Source organism: Papilio polytes, unplaced genomic scaffold (assembly GCF_000836215.1).
Source record: "Papilio polytes unplaced genomic scaffold, Ppol_1.0 DF823177.1, whole genome shotgun sequence".
In the NCBI taxonomy this organism is placed as follows: domain Eukaryota; kingdom Metazoa; phylum Arthropoda; class Insecta; order Lepidoptera; family Papilionidae; genus Papilio; species Papilio polytes.
This window is the reverse complement of record NW_013526027.1, coordinates 2089284-2109826: the sequence shown is the minus strand read 5'-3', so window position 1 is coordinate 2109826 and position 20543 is coordinate 2089284. Positions and strand designations below refer to the sequence as shown.

Genomic DNA, 20543 nt, shown 5'->3' with positions numbered 1-20543 from the left:
AACTTGTCGCTCTATAAACAGAATATGTCATAAAAAAAAATTATAGGATAATCCACAGCACTAATTTCGTTAAGTACAATTAAAAATGGTTAATATCACTTTATTAAAAAATTAAAATAGTGTAAAGATTACTAATTTCTCTATAATAATTAATAAAAATAAAAAAAAATACTAATAGACGCGGTAACGTCATGAAGACAGTCTATGGCAATACTTAAAAAAAATAATTCACTAACTACTTCTAAACAAATATAAATAATACAGTCAATAAATCCTGACTAATCATTATATGGCTGATACAGAATAAACCAATTAAAATAAGATTAATATAATCCCTCTTATAAATTTTGATTTTAATGTATTAAAAAAAACTAACTAAACCTTATAATACTAAAATCAGTTCAAACCAGATCAATGCCTAACTAAATAACCTAAATTACAGTCGACCTAAAAGTACATTTGCCACAAAATAGCTTTTAAAAACGTATAAATTTATTTAAAAAAAATCCAAATTTAAATGCAAACTAATACATAAGTACATATTATTACTAACTAAGATAGTTAATAAATATATTTATTTTATCTAAATTTTCATTAGTATAAACGATATGCGTAGAACATTATTTTTCTATGTTATTAAAAAAAAAAACAGAGATATTTTATATGTAAAATTAGCTATTATGCCAGTTACGCTGTCATGGGTATTTGGCTTATTGGCGAATCTTAGCTGTCTTATTGTCCAACATTACTGGCATAATATAAACCAAGCGTTAAAATCAGTTTATGTTTATCTTGTGAATAGAGACGCGGCTCTACTTTTTGGACAGTTGCGCTTGGTATGGTTTTTTGTCTCATTAGCGACAGTTGGCTGTCTTACTGTCCAATAGCGACATAACATGAAGCATGAATTAAAATCGCTTTATGTATATGTGGTGCATCTAGAGCCATGGCTCTAACTTTTTTATCCCCCCTTAATAAGTTTAAACATGTGTCTTCTCCGTAGTGGAATTCAAAGGTCTGTTGGCCCCCTCTTCCTCGTGGTCCTCCGGTGGGTTGTTCCAGGGCTGCTGCTCTCCGGACCCGAACAACGTGTACACTATTATCTCTATTATGTACAACCCTATTGTCACGAAGAAGATGACGCGCCACGCTGATATGGTTTGCTGGAAATGAAATAATTCTTTTATACTTTGCTAATAGTAATCAATGTGTAGTCCTGTGATCGCTGATTTTGTTTATTTCTGTCACAAAATATGTAAAACCTACAAGGATATGGAAAACTAGCTTTTGCTCGCGATTTCGTCCACGTGAAATTAAACAATATAGCCTATGTTACTCAGCGATAATTTAGCTTTTTAATGGTGAAAGATTTTTTCAAATCGGGTCATTAGCTTTTGAGTTATTTCAATACAATCAAATATTTCCTCTTTACTCTTCTACACTTTACAATATCAGTATAGATGACATAAAAAGTGGACGTTAATGAGCTATCAGGATTTAGTTTCTTTTATCCATTTTTATCTACCGGGTCAAAAAAATTAGTTGGTCTGTAATTTTGTACACTTACGTTTCCATGTGTCAATATTCCGACGAAAATGGGTACAACAATACCGGGAATAGTCGCGACTGTATTCGTCAAGGCCATGAGGGTACCTGAAAATATTTTATATGTAACCATTCTGCTCGAAGGACCAAGTATGATTTTTTTTAGATTCATAATTTAAGTATATGTAACAGCATTGTAAAGTGAAATCAAATAGCCCTTTTTTTGCTTTTTTTTTCAATATATCGCCACGTTTTGAATTGTTTTAAAAGTAGAATACATATTTATTTTATCTTCAGTCAATCGACCTTATTGATATCTTAAGATTTAAGATTTAACAGAACAGAAATATACGTACTCGTTCAAAATATATGTCTTGTAAGTCGAGCTATAATAATAATTTATTTCAAGCCCAAACGTTTCAACTAAAATTGTTAGAAAGTCTCTTATACTACATTAGTAACAATAAAGCTATCTGTAACTTGGACTTACCGGCGAAGTTAGGCGCAATATCGATATGGTTGGAGAGGAATCCGCAGAACATGCCGCCGATGCAGGTGACGCCGAGCGCGGTGAGCGCCACCGCGGCGCCGCGCGCGCACCCCACGTAGCACAGCGCCAGCAGGCACGCCGCCGGCACCAGCGACGCTGGGGATTCATAACCCTTCATCTAATCATCATCATCATCTCCCCCACCTTGTCCTACTCCCGTAGGGTCAAGGCACAGGGTTTTCCGCCAAATAACTCTGTCATCCGTCATCTCAGTCTTCACTCCCTTCATCTTTCACGCAATCCATACGTTTCTAGATTTACCTCTATCAAATATTAAGCATATTTCCCCCTTGGCATTACCGTAAAATTTCTTTTTTTCTTTATTGGTAACTTCAATCAGTACCAACCTATAAAAAAAAGAGAGGTGTTCTCCCTCAACCCCTACCGAATCTGTCAATTACCATATATATAATCTCACCGAACAAAGTGCCAATCTTCCTAGCAGTGGTGGTTGTGATGATGTTCCTGCCGCGCAGCCAGTCCAGCGTGCGGCTCAGCGCTATGCTGAAGATCCACAGCGAGAGGAATGGTAGGGACGTGGTTACTGCATTCTATCAACAAACAATGACAACGGTGAAAATATAGATACTGCGGCTAATAAAACATGTGAAAAAAGTGAAACATAAATAAATCAACCGAAAAAAAAGTTTATCACTTGACCAAAGGAAGATGTCCTGGGCAACTTCAAGCTGTTGTATTTTAATATTATTAAGTAGCTTTCGCCCGCAACTCCGTTCGCGTGGAATTAAAAAAAACAAAAGTGGGTAGTCTATGATGTATGATTCCAGTGTATCATCTAAATCTAAACTAAATTTGATTGAAATCGTTCAGCCGTTTAGGCTACAAACTCTAACAAATATCCATCCATCCATCTAAACTTTCGCATTTATAATATTAGTATGTTTAGTCATACCTCAGTCATGTTGAATTTGAGGACTTGCTTCATATAGAAGGGAAGCTCGATGAGCAGCATATACCAGCCCCAGTTGGAGCAAGCATGCGCCACCAGGATGGACAGGAACGCAGGCGAAGTCAGGACCGCGCGCCACGGCACCGGCAACTTCTAGAAGTGACCTCACTCAGTAGACCAATAGAAAAAAAAACTCTTCAAGGTAAATCAAGCTGTTAAAGTTACCTTGTGTGGACTATGATCATTGGTCTTCCCTCCCAGCGAGGTGATGATCATCTCCCGTTCTTCGATGCTGATGAGTGGCTGCTGCTGCGGCGTGTCCTGAACCAGCGTCACCCACAGCACGCACCACAGGCATGATAGACCTCCCATCACGTAGAACACGCTCTCCCAACCTACACGAGGTGAGGGAGTCATTAAATTCTTTCAGATATTACGTCAGAATCTGTTAAAGAAATAAGAAAACTTTTGCCGTAGATTCCGTCCATGCGTTATTAAAAGAAACGTAGTAAGTACCAGTGTTCTTCTAGACTCTACATATGTATATGCCAAATTTTATCGAGGTCCGTTTGGCAGTTTAGGTTACAAACTCGACTTTTATGCATCTAAACTTTCTGTGCAACCTCGAGATAATCAGTTATTCTCGGGAAAGCTTAGATATTTGCCCGATCGTTCAGAATGATCTTTCTAGAAACTTCTGATGATCGAAGATCAAGTTTTAAGTACTCTCTCCACTTATCACTGTTACTCTGACAGTTTTACATCGTATTTCATTGATTATTACAGAACCAATATAATTTACCCAACGATGCAGTAAGCATGCCCGCCATCAGCATCGATATGACAGTACCGAGCGATGTTCCCGCGTAAACCAACGCCGCCATTACACTGCGCTCTGCCGGCGGCGCCCATTTTGACAGCAATACGTGCATTGCGGGAAATGTTACGCCCTGTAAGACAAAAACGGTTTATCAAAAGTTGAACAAAGTTTAGAACATAGTAATTAACGTTAGGAAAAAATCCTTACGATAAGGAAAGGGAACTAGAAATTGGGTTCCAGCTAAACAATACGACTCCTGTCTTCTGAATGGTCATGGTATTACCCAGGACGAGTGTGCCTTTCGTTTTTTGCCGCAGCGGATTCAACTACTGTCTAGTTCTTTCAAGTATCTGTTGCTTTCAAAATGTAGTACAGACTATAAAATGATCTTCATGTATACATACCCCGCCAATACCTTCTCCTATTCTCATAATTACGACTGCAATGTAATGGGCCTCCGCCATGACAGGTGTCAGTAGTGTGCATACCACATTTATAGTCACGCTGAAGAACATCACCCATTTCGCTGAGAAGAGTTCTGCCACTCGAGCACCTACATTTCACTTAAAGTTTATACTCGTGTGTTTGACGTTTGTTCTCTATCTTTTTTTTTGTCCCCCTCGGTGGCCGGTCCCGGAATCTCCAGAGGAACGCACCGGACTCTACTCTGTCTACCCTAATGTTGATTTTATAGTCATGTTGAACCGTAGCGCCATCTAGCCAGTAGGTTTTCAACGGTCTTTAATATACTATGGTGGTCTTTATTAGCAATTAAACTTACATATTGATTATTATTTTCTTATTCCTTATTTTATAGATCATCTTATACATGATAGAAGGGCTTTAAAACTTGTTTAATTTATTCATAAAGATACCGCTAAATAACGGTGTTGACCTAACGTTCACTCTCAAATTATGCATTCGGAATTAATAAAATTATTATTCTTTCTTAAGACAACTTACCGGGTATTTGAGACACGAAATAACCCCAGAAATAGCAACTGAGGATTATGCCTTGAATTTCCGATGACCACTCGAATGGTCCATCCATTTCCTAAAACAAGTAGCAATAAACAAATACATTTTACTGTATGGATATAATAGTCATCTATAATCTATCTTTGCTCTAACATCATTAACTCTAAACTTGCGTAGTTGCTATAATTGTAAATGCAAACTATGAGTAAGTCTTCAAATTCATTAGCATATCGGAACGTCCCGCGTGTACAAAGTCACGTCGTATGAGAATACTTAAATGTTTATTTTTGGATTACACATTTTTGTTTTAGGAAATCTTATTACCCATTTAGTCTGTAAATAGTAGAGTAAATAGAGAATGATTATTATAGAAAACATTTACAGAATACTGAGCGAAATTACTGTTGCGCGCCAAAATTGACATATGACAGCTCCAAGCTCCAAGCTCCAAGATAATCACATTTATAAAAATGTATTTCTTATGTGGTGGTCAGAAAACCTCCCAAGCGCCTACAGGGAACCCATCCTAGGTTTTATAACGATTTTACTTTTTTAAGGACGCATAGAGGACAAACAGAAAGATTGATTTTATTTTCATTGATATAAAGAGGCCACATTGGTACTTCCATAAATGTGTCGCGGTCATTACATGTTGCCCGATTGAATTACGATGACCGTCGTGTCTCGCGATAAAAATAATTAAACAGCGACTTTTATAGCACTTTTAAACATCCTAAAGTGACTTGAATACCGACCATTATCTATATTTTACCCAAAATTACGGCCTGAAAAAATTACAGAGTTTAACTCTAATAATTAAGATGTGTAAAAACAAAGAGCCAAATTTAGATATTATATAGGAGAAAAGGTCAATCGTTTACTTATCCGCGGATATTTTTCTTGGATTTAATCCAAAATTCACAACAGCATTTTGATCACATTGCTGCCACTAGTACAGAAGCATACAATACCAGAAATAAATAAGATAATGCCTCTTCCAAACAATCCAGCCATGCAGCGAAAAAAGTAATCTCTTCAGGAATTACACAGGAGATGTAACTCTTTTCGTCGCTCAAGGTCACAGTTTAATGTTCGCTACAAACTATAATAGTCGAAATCAAATTCTATTTTGTTAGTGCGCTTTAAAATCTCGATTTATTTACGATTATGGATTATCAAGATGCAACCTTGTTACAAATATTTTGTATGATCGGATACATATTATCTAGAAACTATTATTAAAGGGATTAAGATTCTAGTACTAATAAAGTAGACTTAAAATACTGACATGACCATGGTCCATTTTTAGTTTAATAATGATTAAACTACACCTAAAATCTTACAACAGTTTTTATGGCCCAGTCGCCACTAAATATGTAATTGTTGTAAATCTTAATCTCAATTCAGCTCTCTCAAGACAATTATTGTTGTGCTGGAAATGTAATCTGTTTTGGCGCCAAACACGAAATGCAAAATGTTGCCCGATTTATAAATAACACTGCCTTTTTATTTACATTTAACGTTTGTTCAAATAAAATCTACGTTTTTATTGGAATATTTTAGCAGTGTGAAAACCCTAAACTGTTCCGTACATCCGTACTAGTCTAATAACTACGTCTTGAGTTATCTTACCGTGACATGACCTTCACCAGAAGTGGGTTGACATTCGACGTCACTAGGTGCCGTGTAGTTGCTCAACTCCAGGTGGTTCCTGTCAGGATGCGAGGACAGTCGTATAGAGGTGTGGTTGAGCATGCCCACCATAGCGACTGACAGGTTCACCTTCAAACCATAGACAATCGCCATCGCAATAGAGCCCAGCACGGCGAGTACATACCGCGCCGGCACCACCTCTGTTAACAAAGTTTACTCTTTATTTCGTCATCTCGTATAAGTTAAAACATGAAGTAACTTTTGTGTTTTTTACTAACAAAAGCCACACATAATGGAACAATTAATTCAAGAGTAAGATTTGGTTCCTTACTCGTTATTACAATCGATTCCGCTAAACAATTAGCACAGTTCAGGAAAATGATAAATCGAACTCGAGACGGCTTCAAGAGACTTGTACATACAAAGATTCATAGATAAACAGTCACAGCAAATAACATAAACACATTTCTTGTATTTAATAATGATCTTTATCACCAACAGAATAGAGTATAAAACAATAAATCTGAAGTAAACCTGGCGCATTATCCTGTGACCTTCCCACATTAAAAGGTTATAAGATCCAGAATAAAATGTTTCGTAACATGTCAAGCTCAAGGTACGGTATTGTGAAGAAACAAGAGGTGTTCTAAAATTTTATTCTGGACGAAGAAAACAGCCAAAAGAAACCCTTCGTGCCTTGTCCTACGTTTGAACATCTTTTGTTACTGGTGTCTAGAGTGATCTATTTTTAATAGACAAAGAAGATTTTGTCGTCAATCTGATAATTACGAAGTTAATAATTATTTTATGAGTTAACTTTCAACACAGTTAACGTTCTTGTTGTCCTATATATGAAATAGGAATGAATAAATCAAGGTTGATCAAGAATCTCTACAAAAATTGTATTTTTTTAAATTTTTCATCAAATTAAAAAAGCTCTGATTATCACAAAAGTAAACTAAGAAATCAAAGATACCTAGTTATTATTTGATATAGATAAAATTAATTAAATGTGACTTAGATCATATGTGATTTTATAGTGTCGACAACCCTACTGACGTTATTTTAATTTTATCGTTATGCGTCCGAGTTCAATGCACTTTTTCAACTGCGTGTGTTGATTTAATTCCGATGACGTAAAACCATGTCAACAATAAAAAAATGTTTTGAATTTACTAGTTTCTCCGTAATTTTCCTTCCTCTAGATATCTCATACATGTTACTCATAAACTGCATTATTAAAATAGATATTTTTTAAAATTACGTTGAATTTTCCCTGTTAGCACGAAATTAAAAAAAAAATATCGTTTACAGAAATTATTGCAGTTTTATCAATAATAAACAAACGCAGGACTCGTTTCTAACGCATTAATTAAATATAATAAACTTACTTCCGAATATATTTCCTTTTGCTGGTACATCAGCATCATCCATGGTGATAATTTAAAATAACGGTCGATTACTTCTAACAAAAACTCTTGTGATTACACAAAATAAACCAAACGCACACGTTTGGTATCAACGGAATGTCGCACGCGTTTGCCGGGAACGTCCGAGAAACGTTTTACTAAATGCAAGCGATCACAAACATGTTGCAATCACAGGCATAATACTAAATACTCTACCCTCTCCTTAATTCACTTATAGCCGGCACATTCCTTCAGTCCATCGTACGTGATTTCTACCATGTACCGAAATGTTTCTGACGTTCCGAGCGTCTCGTTTGAGCTTTCGCGGTCTTTCAAGGTGACCTTCAAAGCTCTTGCTCCTTAGAGATCGATTGAACCAAAAGTACGTATGAGATTTTAATTACTTTTATACGTTCTCAAATTAATCTAATTATATTAAGCATAGTTATAATCTTAATTTGTTAAAAAATATAAAATTATATTATTCATAATACACATAAGGCTTTCATCAGCTTTCACCGTTATTAGCGACATCTGGTGTTTTGTAGCAAAAAATCAATTGGAATTTTATACTACTATCTTATTACATGTTTTCACCACAAGATGGCACCTCAAAACCTTTATAATATTCAAAATTCTATTAGTAATAGCCCGTAGTAGTAATAGCCACCTAGTAAAGTTTTGCAGATTAGTTAAGTAGTCTATAAAAGTCTTTGAATTTGATTTTATAGAGTCTATCAAAATTCAAAGGTAACAGGAACCGGTAGTAGTGGTAGCAGTAGTTCTTTCTTTCGTTCATTCTAAACAAGACGTCGTTCTTTCATTCAAATAAACATCCGCTTTGCCACCTGTCAAGGCAACAAAAGTCAACCAAACGTCACTGAGTTGACTTGACTGAGTCATTGACAAATTGACGTTGACGGTGGTTCCGTGTATTCGTTAAAATAGTGTGATAAAAATAAGATAAAAAAAGTATTAAAATATTCTTAAATGAAATGTATTCAACATCGTTCATTTAAGTGGTGCCTTTCGGCAGTCAAACTCCGGGTAGGGATTAAACCGCACGAACAAACTGTTTACGAAACAAACGGAAGAACCGTAAACTAAGGAAAGTAAGCAAGAATCGGCGGTGAAAGTTTGTCTAAAATGTTTCGTGCTAAATCGTGAAGATATGCTACTTGTTATGGCATATAATTAAGTTAAATTAAAACAATTGGCACCTTACTTGTTAATGTTAAGTTTGAGAAAATAGTAAAATTGTGTTTTGAAAACTCGTCACAGAAGTTAATTACAAATGGCTTTAAAAATGGAACCAAAGAGTGACCTAGATTTTATCTTAAGGAATTTATTAGCAGGAGGTATGTTTGATTTATTTATTTTAATTTAATAAAATTAATTTACATTAAAACCATCTAAAACTTTATACTTTATATTGTTAGTAAAATAATTTTTCTAGTGAAATAATATTGAAAAAATTAAAAAATAAGTGTGTTAAAGCATTTTTTGTACAACAGGTGTAGCTGGCATGTGTGCTAAAACGGCAGTAGCTCCACTTGACAGAATAAAGATCCTCCTGCAAGCACAATCAGTTCATTATAAACATCATGGAGTGTTCGGAGGACTGACTGCAATTGTCAAACAAGAATCCATCTTTGCTCTATACAAGGGGAATGGTGCTCAAATGGTCAGAATATTCCCATATGCGGCGACACAATTCACAAGTTTTGAGATTTACAAGAAGGTATGTAAAAAAATATTTCAATGTAAACACCATAACTTAAAATGACAATGATTTATTGTGATAATGAAATGTAAATAATTTAAAATTAATTTTCCTGATAATTATATGAAATAATACAACTTTAAATTGAATGAAGAAAAGAGCAAAAGGTCATTTCTTCAGATACATGGTAACGAAGTTGGCTTTATAATTTTTTGCAGTTATTTACATATCTTGTATTGTAAGAAAAAACTTATATTTCTGACAAAATCATCTCTTCCTGATTATCTTTCATTCTAGAATGTACAAAATTATTTAATGATGTGTTACTGGGCTTCTAAATCTTACTTCATACTAATATTATAAATGCGAAAGTTTGAATGGATGTATGGATGTTTATTAAAGATTGTAAATTATACAGCTAAACGGATCTTGATAAAATTTGGCATAGATATAGAGGATAGTCTGGAAGAACACATAGGCTATTTAGTTTTGTTTCTGTTAATTCCACGCAGCCGAAGTCGCGGGCGACAGCTAGTTTTAAATATTTAAGGCTTGTTCCACCAAATTGTAAATTGTCTGATAACAAACCAATGTGTAAAATATGTAATGGAAATATCGGATTTTGTTCTCTTAGCTGCCAGTGATGTCATTTTTAAGCTATCTGATTATCTATCAGCCAGTGACAGGCCCTTAGTAAAGTAACTCGCAGATTAACATCTTCTGTACAAAGATGTATTGTCAATGATTATGAATATGAGTAAATATAAATGGTATGAAAAGATGAAAATATGTTTTTTTGTATAGGCTCTTTAACAGTAGAAAGAGTTTTAATAATAAACATGTCTTCTATTTCAATATTTAAGTCTATAAAAATTCATAAGTCCGAGGATCTCTAATGACAAATTACTATTTAAGAAGACAAAATCTTAGCATCTACAGTTTAAGACTTTATTTTATTAAAAAAGCGAGCCTATCATTTCCTCAAAGACCGGCAACGCATCTGTAGTTCCTCTGGTGTTGCGGATGTCCATGGGTCGTCGACCATCTTGGTGTTCACGCCGCTCGTTTGCCCCCTTTTTTTTATAGAAAAAAAAATGTGAATGCTTGGATGGATGTTTCTTTATGTTTGCTGCTCAACCACTGAATGAATCTTAAATGTAGAGCATAGTCTGGAAGAACACAGGCTACTTCCTTTTGTCTTTTTTTTAATTCCATAGAGGACGGAGTCGTGGGCGAAAGCTAGTCTTCTCTTTTATCTATATAACAAGGTCTACGAAAAATACAGTAATGTACTAGTTATTAGTGAAGTAGTTTTTTTTGTGTAGTTTAAATTTAACTAGCCTCAAAGGTTATCAATACAATGTAAGAATTAAAAAAAAAATACATTGACATTTGATAAAAACGTGATCTAGTTGAATAAAAGCACCATCTAATTAATGATACATCTAAAAGTAAAGTAAAAAATTAATTTCATTACGGAAAAAAATGTTTTACATTGAAAGGAATATGTAAATTTATTAATTTGATGTGTAAACCAACAATACCATAAAAAATGTGGAAGTCGTTACGTGATTCCAACAATTTACATTTTGTAAGATGTATCTTTCAAATAAAGTGTATTAATGCAATAATCTTACTGATATTATATACGAGCTGTTGCCCGCAACTTCGTCCGCGTGGCATTAGAAAACATACGAACTATATAAATTACAAAAAGCTACGTATCCCTCGGGAACCGGACATTTCTCGGGGATGAAGCTTATCCCATGTGTACTCCAGACTTTGTTTTATATCTGTGCCAAATTTCAATAATATATACTGAACCGTTGCAGAATGATCGGGTAAACATTAAAAAACTAAATTAGTGAATCCCATGGGAACCGTGACTATTCCCGGGATAAAAAGTAGCCTATGTGTTCTTCCCGACTATGCTCTAAACCTGTGCCAAATTTCATGGAGATCCGTTCAGCCGTTTAGGCTAGAAACGCTAACAAACATCCATCCATCCATCCATCCATCTATCCATCTATCCATCCATCCATCCATCCATCTATACTTTCGCATTTATAATATTAGTATAATATTAGTGAGATTAGTAAGATGTGAAAGTTTAGACGGATGGATGTTTGTTAGCGTTTGTAGCCTAAACGGCTGAACGGATCTCCATGAAATTTGGCATAGATCTAGCATAGTCTGGAAGAACATATAAGCTACTTACTTTTTTTTTTTATTCTACACGGACGGAGTCGCGGGCGAAAGCTAGTCATTAAATAATTATAACATAATCTGCAAGAACATTTACGTTACTTACTAAGTTATTTTTAATTCCGCCTGAATTAAGTCGCGGGTAAAATTATTTCCGTATTATTAAAGAGAACAAAAGCAATTTGAATATTCCATACAATATTATTATCCAATAACAACAAATTGAATTAGTAATTAAAAATAAATTAACCACAATTATGTTATTGTGATATCAATTTAAATCTTATAATTTAATTGCAAACTTATTTGTTTTACTATTTGTTTATTATTGTATTAATTTACAATGGTAGTTAATAAAAACATTTACTTGGTTTGAATAGCTATCTACCACATTCTCTCAGAAGACGCGATTGGAATAATATTCGTAAAAAACCTCAAAACCCATTTTAACCATGCATTCAATAACATTTTGAAGCATAAGTGATTTCCTTAAATGATTAAAACCAACCTTATTTTCATATAAGGTCGTCAGATAAATGTCGTCAAAATGCATAATGGAGTCACCTTGCACTCAGAATTAATTTCTCTGCCCTTTTGAAAGTTCATAGCATTTTTCTTAATATTGTTGTCTCTATTTTGCCAAAGGGAATGAAAGTGAAATTTACAGTGGTAGTGCCAGCTTCAACATCTTAGCACGAATAGGCCGGCACGCCCGGTGTAATACCACGACCACACAGAAAACAGGCGTCAAATGGAAGCAATTCCGTGTTTCGTCTGATGAGTGTGATGCCGGAGGCCTAATTTTAGTCCCTTTCTCTTTACCACCCTTTTCTTTTAAGAGGATGGGAAGAGGAAGTGGATTTGACGGTGCAGGAAATGCGTAGCAAGTGGAAATATCCTTATTATGTGCGTCTACTCCTCCGTCGGATGAGGGTAGGTAACGCATCTGTAATTGCGGATGTCTTAGAGCAGCGGTCGCTTCGCCATTTTGGCGGATTCAAGTGGCCGCTTGCTCGTTTGCCATCTTATGTTATAAAAAAAAGAGATTACAATATGTAAGTGTTGTATGAATGAAAACAATGTCGTTGTATTTCTGACAATAGTTATCTGAACAAAGCTGGGTGTTCGTGTAATGAAATCGGTTTGTTCATTGTAATGTACACAGCAACTCAAGGTCAGACTGACTGCGTACCTTTTGTCACATCTGATTAAAATGCGAATTTTAAATTTGTTCCTACAACGTAAAGCCAATCTGTAACGTATTGATTTATCGTGAAATTAATTTTTCCAACGGGAATAATTCATTATAGGACAATTTTACGTCAATAACATGTTAATAAAAAAATCAAAAACAACCTCCAATCTAGAATAATCCGTCGGGAAAACGAACCAATCAATTGACATCATTTGAAAATCTGTTAAAACGTTTAGTCTACGAAAGGAACAAATTTCATATAGCTTGCTTATTTATTGCAAAACTTATATAATTAATAGAATACATTAAATAATAAACCTCGATGGTGACAGTTTTGAAAAAAAAACACTAACTTAATTATTCTTTTTTATAAATTTTAATTGTTTTTTTCTATTCTATTATCGCAGTAAATCATTCACTCATTTTTTTATCACAGTAAGAAATGACATTGACCGTTGCTTTATGCTAATGAGGGAAATAATATTTTTTCCGTGTTACATAATCTATTCCTAATACATCTGTAAAATATTTGATATCTCAGAAATAACATTAATAAGTATTCTGAACGATTCTTTTAGACATTTTCCTCCTGTTAACATAAATATCAAATTAATAAATGATTTGTTTTAAATCCGTATCTGTTACGTATAGTTAAACTGGCTTTTGTTCACGGCTCTGTCCACGATTTAAATAAATTATTTTCTATGATATTCTAAACTTCAGCGAGATCTATTAAGCCGTTCTGGAGCAGTAACAAACATCCATCCATCTAAACTTTAGCATTTATTATATTAGTAAATTTATAGAAATTTGTAAATTTTATGTTTACATATTTGCCTATGTGAATATAATTATTTACATCAATAAAACTGGTATTCCTAATAAATTTTATTCAAATCCTAGACGAATCAATTCTCAATTTAGCATTTAAATTGATGCAAGGGGCCGCAGTACTGAATGGACTGACAAGTGGTACGGGTATAACGTAATTGTATTTACACTGTGGAGACTACGAAAAAATATTCCCGTCTCAGTTTCAAAGGAAACAAAAGAGATGACATTCTTGTAAGCTATATTGACACGAATCATACCAAGTTACTATTCGTCCAAGGTACTATTTCTTCCATCGCATCACATTTCACACCGCTGTTTTATTTATTTATAACTAGCTTTCTCCTGCGACTCTGTCCGCGTCGTATTAAAAAAATATGTCGCCGTTATTTTAGACTATTCTCTACATCTATGCCAAATCGTCAAAATCCGTTCAGCAATTTTGACTACAAACTCTAATAAACATCCATCCATCTAAATTTTTATAATATAAGGTACATAGAGGTTTTTAAAAACATCTTAAAAAACTATGAATATTTTCACTGTGAGATATGTATTTAAGTTTAGGATAACTTATCTACAAACCATTTTTTTTATTTTAAATTTACTTTTATCTTTACATTCTGCAAGTAATCTGAAATAAGGTAAAAGTTCCCTAAGTATTCGATCTCGAAATACATTATGTGTCCTAGGCACCACATAATTGCTTACACCTAACATGTTCTGCATCACGACTAGCAACGTTCCGAGCATTTGAAAACCTCAATATGAATCTTGTTTACAATTGATAATAAAATGTTTGTGTATTCAGTTTTTAAGGTTGTTGTAGTAACAGATATATCACGATCATTCGTTTATCACGATATTAGATTTCATGTAGCTTTAGGTGAGAATTATTATGTTGTTGTATAAACGTATATTTGAGTAATGTAGTACAATAATGTTTTGTTTGTTTTTGACGACACACCCACTGAACTATGTAAACATCCTCTTAGTACGAACTACATATATAATAGTGGGTGTATTGTTTCGTGCTTGGAATTTCAAGCAGTTGTTTACAAATTGAAACTCTATAGATGTTGTTTAAGGATATGGCATAAATGTAATTTTTATCTTTAATATAGAAATGCCAAGGTCATGTCACCTCACTAAAGAGTTTCAATTACACCAATTTTTGGTTCTGACTTCCAGGATCATTTCTGCGGCACTCGCAACAAGTGCCTATACAATTATCAATGTATCGGTTAGTGCTAGTAAAAAAGTATTCTAACAACCACATTTATTGTTTTACAGTACCTAAGCGCGATAAACATCCCAATGGTGCAGCACGGGGATAAATTTGTGGCGGGTGCAGCGGCCGGCGTTACTGCGGTCACGCTTACCTACCCGCTTGACACGATACGAGCGCGTCTCGCCTTCCAAGTGACAGGCGAGCATCGGTACACTGGTATCGCTAACACTGCCATCACCATGTTCCGCACGGTCAGTGGAAACAATACTTAAATTATGTCCACAGGTCAAGGTCATTTGTGTACCGTTTCCCAGCTACTTTTAACCAAAAAAAAAAAACAACGTTGATTCCTTAAAACTAAAATAAAGTGATATTTCATCTAACCAGCATTAGTCCGCCTCCCTTAAAATTTTGTTTATCGTAAAACTGGGTTCATAGAAAATTTTAAAGGAATACGCCCAAAATTCTCATCTATCGTAAAGTTTCGAAAACTATAACCAACTATTTAGGGGCTTAGGAGAAAAATATGATGTATGTTTTAGGAGGGCGGTATCCACGCTCTATACCGCGGCTTCGTGCCGACCATGGTGGGTATGATCCCTTACGCAGGCTTCAGTTTCTACTGCTTCGAGTCCCTCAAGTACGTCTGTATGAAGTACGCGCCCACCACACTCTGCAGGAAATGCGACAGGAACACAGGTCAGCTAACAATAGACTGTATATTAACACTACACACACACTTGTATTGATATTGTTGTCCCTCATATTTCGTATGGAAATAGTAGAGATAGTAATATGATAAAATACATAGATGGTGAAAGAAGGTAAAATATAAGCTTTGTCGATGGTTTAATGACGTCACACCTTTTTAAGTTACACCTTTTAACACAATATCGATGATAATTCTCAAATAATTTGATTTACATAATACTGGCTGTTGCTAGCGCCTTTTTTGCTTCAAACCAAAAAATAGAAAAAAGTGCATATGTTACTCAGTGATAACAAAGCATAACATATTTTGAAATCGGCCCAGTAGTTTTTGAGTTATTTCAATGTATACAAAAATACAAATCTTTCCTCTTTATAATATTAGTATTGAAAATTCTACGTCCAATTCAAAAAATAAATCTAAAGCAACGTGTTGTTATAAAAAGAGGATAATTTTCAGCGTGTAAGTAATAAGAGTGAGAGATTTACGTGTTTTATTTGTAATGACGCAAAGCAACTGCAAAAAATGTTACACGGACCGTTAAATTTAGCATTGCATAAATGTTACGAAAACATTACACACCTGAAGATTTTTGAGTAATCTAATTTGAGTTATCTAAATACCTTTAAATACCATAGGCTTACAATGTACTACTAATACTATCTACTAGCTTTCGCCTGTGACTCCTTTCGCGTGGAATTGAAAGAAAAACCTCTGTTTTAAGCTCCCCTACATCTTTGCCAAATTTTTTTAATATCCGTTCAGCAGTTTTGGTTACAAACTCTAACAAACATTCATCCATCTAAACTTTCGTATTTATATTAATAAGATATATATGAGAGAGAGAGAGAGAGAGAGAGAGGTAAAATAGAGATAGATAGATGTATATTGAAAAGTTTCAGAGCTATAAATATAAACGCGGTATCCAGAATAAACTGCGTATAATCTAATATCAGATTTTACTTATACTTAGTTTATTTCTAAGTTTAATTTTATACCGCGTTTATTTGTAAGGCTGTTAGTGTTTCGTTTGATAACACAGGCATGTCTATCATTTTAATATTATAAATGCAAAAATTTAGATGTGTGATGTTCATTACACCGTAACTTAAAAACTCCAATTAGTGGATGTTGAAAACTGTCTGGAAGATATAGGTTACATTACTATTTTTAATGTATTTCAGGCGAAGTTATGGAAAAAATCAAAATTTCGACTCGGAGATATGTAGTTTTAAACAATTAATGTAATCGATACTATCGTGAATTTAAAGTTTCGCCAATCTACTGTGCGGTACTAATTTTCATCGTAACAGTAGATATGTTTGTTTATCGGCGCACATGTGGTTAGGTGGGCTGGTGCTGACGGTGCCGGGCAAGCTGGTGTGCGGCGGGCTGGCGGGCGCGGTGGCGCAGTCCGTGTCCTACCCGCTGGACGTGACGCGCCGCCGCATGCAGCTCGCCTGCATGGACCCCAACACTGCCAAGTTCGGGTAAGTCGCACGTCACTACGGAGGGTTGGCTAACACTAAGAGCGCACACATCTTTGACTTAACACACAACACACAAGAACGTTGCTATTTGTTTATTCTAGTATCTTAGATATTCAAGTGTTTGAAATTGTCAATTTCTTTTGCCATATATTGTAGTTTGAAGTATTATTAAGCCAATGAGTGTTAGTGAAGCCTAAAAATTTAATCTATACTATAATAATAAAGCGTAAACACACACTTCTTTGTTGCCTAAGATGTCAGCAATCACAGAATATTTTAGAATAACTCTTTTTTAATAAAAACAAAACCCTACACTTACGTCACGCTTTAGGCTATATAGCCGTTAAACTTAGGGGTAAATATTTTGCATAAAAACCCTAATTTGGAAAAGAGACTAAGTTGTTGTCAACATCAAGGAAGCATGCTATGGTTTTGACATCAAATCGTATCATTTTGACATTTGCAATTGATAAATTGACAAATGTGAACAACAAAATGAAATTGCAAATGCGAATGAAGTCGCATGGGAACAGCTAGTAAAGACATAAAATACAACATCCTTAAAAGAAGTCGATAGTAGTTACGAATGTCTTAAACAATCGTGAAATATGCACACTAAAAGTCAGCGCACCTCTGAAACTAAACTATCGCATAACTGTTTATTATCGCTTTGATTCCTATGAAGCTTTCTAGCCTAGTAGCTTGTTCTAGCCTAAAAGTTAGCCCACTTAATGTCTAATATGTAAACTAAAACTTGACTAATATGCATGGTACTTAATAGGTGAATGGTTAAATTTTGCATATTTAAAAGTAAAATTTGATTTGAAAAGGTATTTTGTAAGAAGGGGTTTTAAAATTTGGGTTAACATTGCATTTACTTTAGCTTGATATTGACTAAAACAGCTAATATTGTTAAGAGAGATACTGAAATAATTAAACCAATATCTAACATGGCTTTGATCTTTTTTTTCTGTTTTTAAACTGGTTAGGCTTTTGCTTAGCGTGTAACAATAGGATAATACGAAATGTGTGAACTTCGTATTGTTCTTAGATGTGTATTTACTAACAATTAAATTAATTATTTTGTATTACATAATCTTTGCATGTGGTGATGGCGTAACAACAGAAGGTTGGTTATAGTTTTTTGTATTTATTTCTTTAGTACATAATCTGCTATTAATTATAAATATGCATTTAACAGATTATAGAACATGGTTTGACAGGAAATTATCTTTTGGTTTCTAGTAATCTTCAATTTATTTGGATGTTGAAATAAAACTTGCATAGATATATAGAGCATGCCTATTATTTGAAATCATTGGAAATTTGTACCAATAATTGTTAATTCCTTAAATGAAGACATATAAAATAATACTAAATTATCTATAAAAAATTAAATGACTTTACCATTTTTAATGCGACTGTCAACGTCACTTTAAAACGTTTCTGAACGTTTATATAATCTGTGAACTTTTTCTAGCGCGGGAATGATCAAAACATTGACGTTGATATACCGAGAGAATGGTATCACGAAGGGTCTGTACCGCGGCATGAGCATCAACTACCTCAGAGCTATACCAATGGTGGCCACCTCCTTCTCGACGTACGAGCTCATGAAGCAACTGCTGCAATTAGACACTGGCATGACTGTCGCGTAAATTAATTTATACGACCCTATGAACAAGAGAAACTAACCTAGCACGAAATGTTACATAACATTCGTAGTTATCTTCGAAATATGTATGAGTATTCGAATAGAAATGTAAAAATTACGAATACTTTTGTAAATTTTCGTGCTAGACTCTACATTAATTCATCTGTCTTTGTTAAAAGATCTTTTGTGTCCAAATAGGTTTTATATTTAGAAGCCGCCAGAACTTCGCTCACAGAGCCAGATAAGTTTGACGCATTATTTAGTAGAAAAATATACCAAGCTAACAAAAAACTACCAATTGGTAGGAATATATTAAGGGGTATTGTATTGTCTCTCTGTTCTTTTTTCTTTAATCTGTAGTCGGCAGATTCATGACGTCAGAAACAGTATTTAGTAGTATTTCTCAAATACAATATTTGTTTAAAAATAGATAATCTCTGATTGTATTTAATTATATACAGACTGTACTTGTCAGATAAATGATGTATGCAATAATTTCTGAAAAAAATCTACAATTTTATATGTACGTAGTTAAATTATTTCTACCCAAGATTTAAAAAGGCAACATCATGTAGCAATTCATTTGTTTTTTTCATACTGAAGTTTTTTCTGAAATCTTCTGGTATCTTTTTGGGTTAAAACAATTGTGTATAATTCTTATTGTAACCTGAATTCAAATGTTTATGACCTTGATACCGGCCGTTGAACGTAATCTTTTTAAAACTTTGTTCTTGTTTTAAATTATTTTAGGAAATCTTGTTTATTCAATTGGTGTTAATTTATAAATGGTTATTATTGGTTGTCTAAAATTAGGTACTATTTTAAGAGAACACAAGATGACAAATATATTAATCGAATTTAATTTAAGTGTAAATGTAACTTTGAGGTTACTTTCGTATGTTTTACATTCCTTGTAGAAGCGTTTGGTTAATGCGACATACGCAGTAAAAAAACTGTTTATTTTTGTACTAAAGAACGTGTTGTATTTTAATGAGAAAATGCTACAATAATATCTCTTTTTCTCTTACCGCTAAAGGCTACTAAGAGACGTTAATCGGCTAAGAGAAGACAATTTGACGAATTCGTATGCGGTTATATACAAAATAATTATTGTGGTAAATAAAATTTACGATTTATAATTATTGCTATATTGTAATCAAAAAGTGACGTTTGTTTAGTCGATTTTATTTAGATCAATTATGTGGTGTCGGTTGATGTGCGTCCCTGGTTTTTCAATGCATTTTGTTACAAAAAATAAATTTTTTACGATGTCATTGTAAACTTTTGCTTTGGATAAACCAAATAATTGTAAATATCAAAAGGAATATGGAAAAATAGTGAAAAACTACAAGAATAATTGTAATGGACTTACAGGTGTGCTGTTTGTATTTATTCAAATAAAAAGAATATTTTTATGCATTTGGCTTTCATTTACTTATATAGTCACTATTTAACATTATTATTAGAATTTGCAGTATCTAACGTATCGTTTTTGCCAACAAATTCATCTCACAGATTGTTTCATTTCATTTTAAAATTACTTCATGATAGAGATGCTCTTACAAGGGTGAAATAAAACAAGCATTTTATAATTAGTTTTATTTATTATCTAATACCTATCAACGGGCATAGTACAGTTG

At 33.9% G+C, this 20543-nt stretch overlaps 2 protein-coding genes across 2 annotated transcripts; one reads left to right on the top strand and one right to left on the bottom strand.

Annotated features, from left to right (window-relative positions):
• Positions 1–595: 595 nt before the first annotated feature.
• LOC106105195 (sialin) lies at positions 596–8275 on the bottom strand. Its single transcript, XM_013285464.1, has 11 exons — positions 7848–8275; positions 6436–6656; positions 4789–4879; positions 4230–4378; positions 3808–3955; positions 3231–3400; positions 3009–3158; positions 2514–2646; positions 2036–2191; positions 1568–1653; positions 596–1163 (listed from the first exon to the last, which is right to left on the bottom strand). The coding sequence occupies exons 1-11, from the start codon at positions 7888–7890 to the stop codon at positions 981–983; spliced, it is 1530 nt and encodes a 509-aa protein (XP_013140918.1). The 5' UTR covers positions 7891–8275; the 3' UTR covers positions 596–980.
• A 250-nt stretch (positions 8276–8525) lies between these two features.
• Positions 8526–20238, top strand: LOC106105196 (graves disease carrier protein-like). The gene is made up of 6 exons (XM_013285465.1): positions 8526–9223; positions 9380–9606; positions 15113–15301; positions 15593–15749; positions 17108–17249; positions 18730–20238. The coding sequence occupies exons 1-6, from the start codon at positions 9160–9162 to the stop codon at positions 18905–18907; spliced, it is 957 nt and encodes a 318-aa protein (XP_013140919.1). The 5' UTR covers positions 8526–9159; the 3' UTR covers positions 18908–20238.
• The last annotated feature ends 305 nt before the right edge of the window (positions 20239–20543 follow it).

Bases quoted from the DNA above. Each gene is read 5' to 3' on its own strand.
- LOC106105195 (XM_013285464.1), bottom strand. From the start codon at position 7,890: ATGGATGATGCTGATGTACCAGCAAAAGGAAATATATTCGGAA. The intron at 6,657-7,847 runs GTAAGTTTATTA...CTTTGTTAACAG, and splicing joins AAAAGGAAATATATTCGGAA to AGGTGGTGCCGGCGCGGTAT. The intron at 1,654-2,035 runs GTAAGTCCAAGT...AAATATTTTCAG, and splicing joins TATTGCGCCTAACTTCGCCG to GTACCCTCATGGCCTTGACG.
- LOC106105196 (XM_013285465.1), top strand. From the start codon at position 9,160: ATGGCTTTAAAAATGGAACCAAAGAGTGACCTAGATTTTATCTTAAGG. The intron at 9,607-15,112 runs GTATGTAAAAAA...ATTGTTTTACAG, and splicing joins GTTTTGAGATTTACAAGAAG to TACCTAAGCGCGATAAACAT. The intron at 15,750-17,107 runs GTCAGCTAACAA...ACATGTGGTTAG, and splicing joins GAAATGCGACAGGAACACAG to GTGGGCTGGTGCTGACGGTG.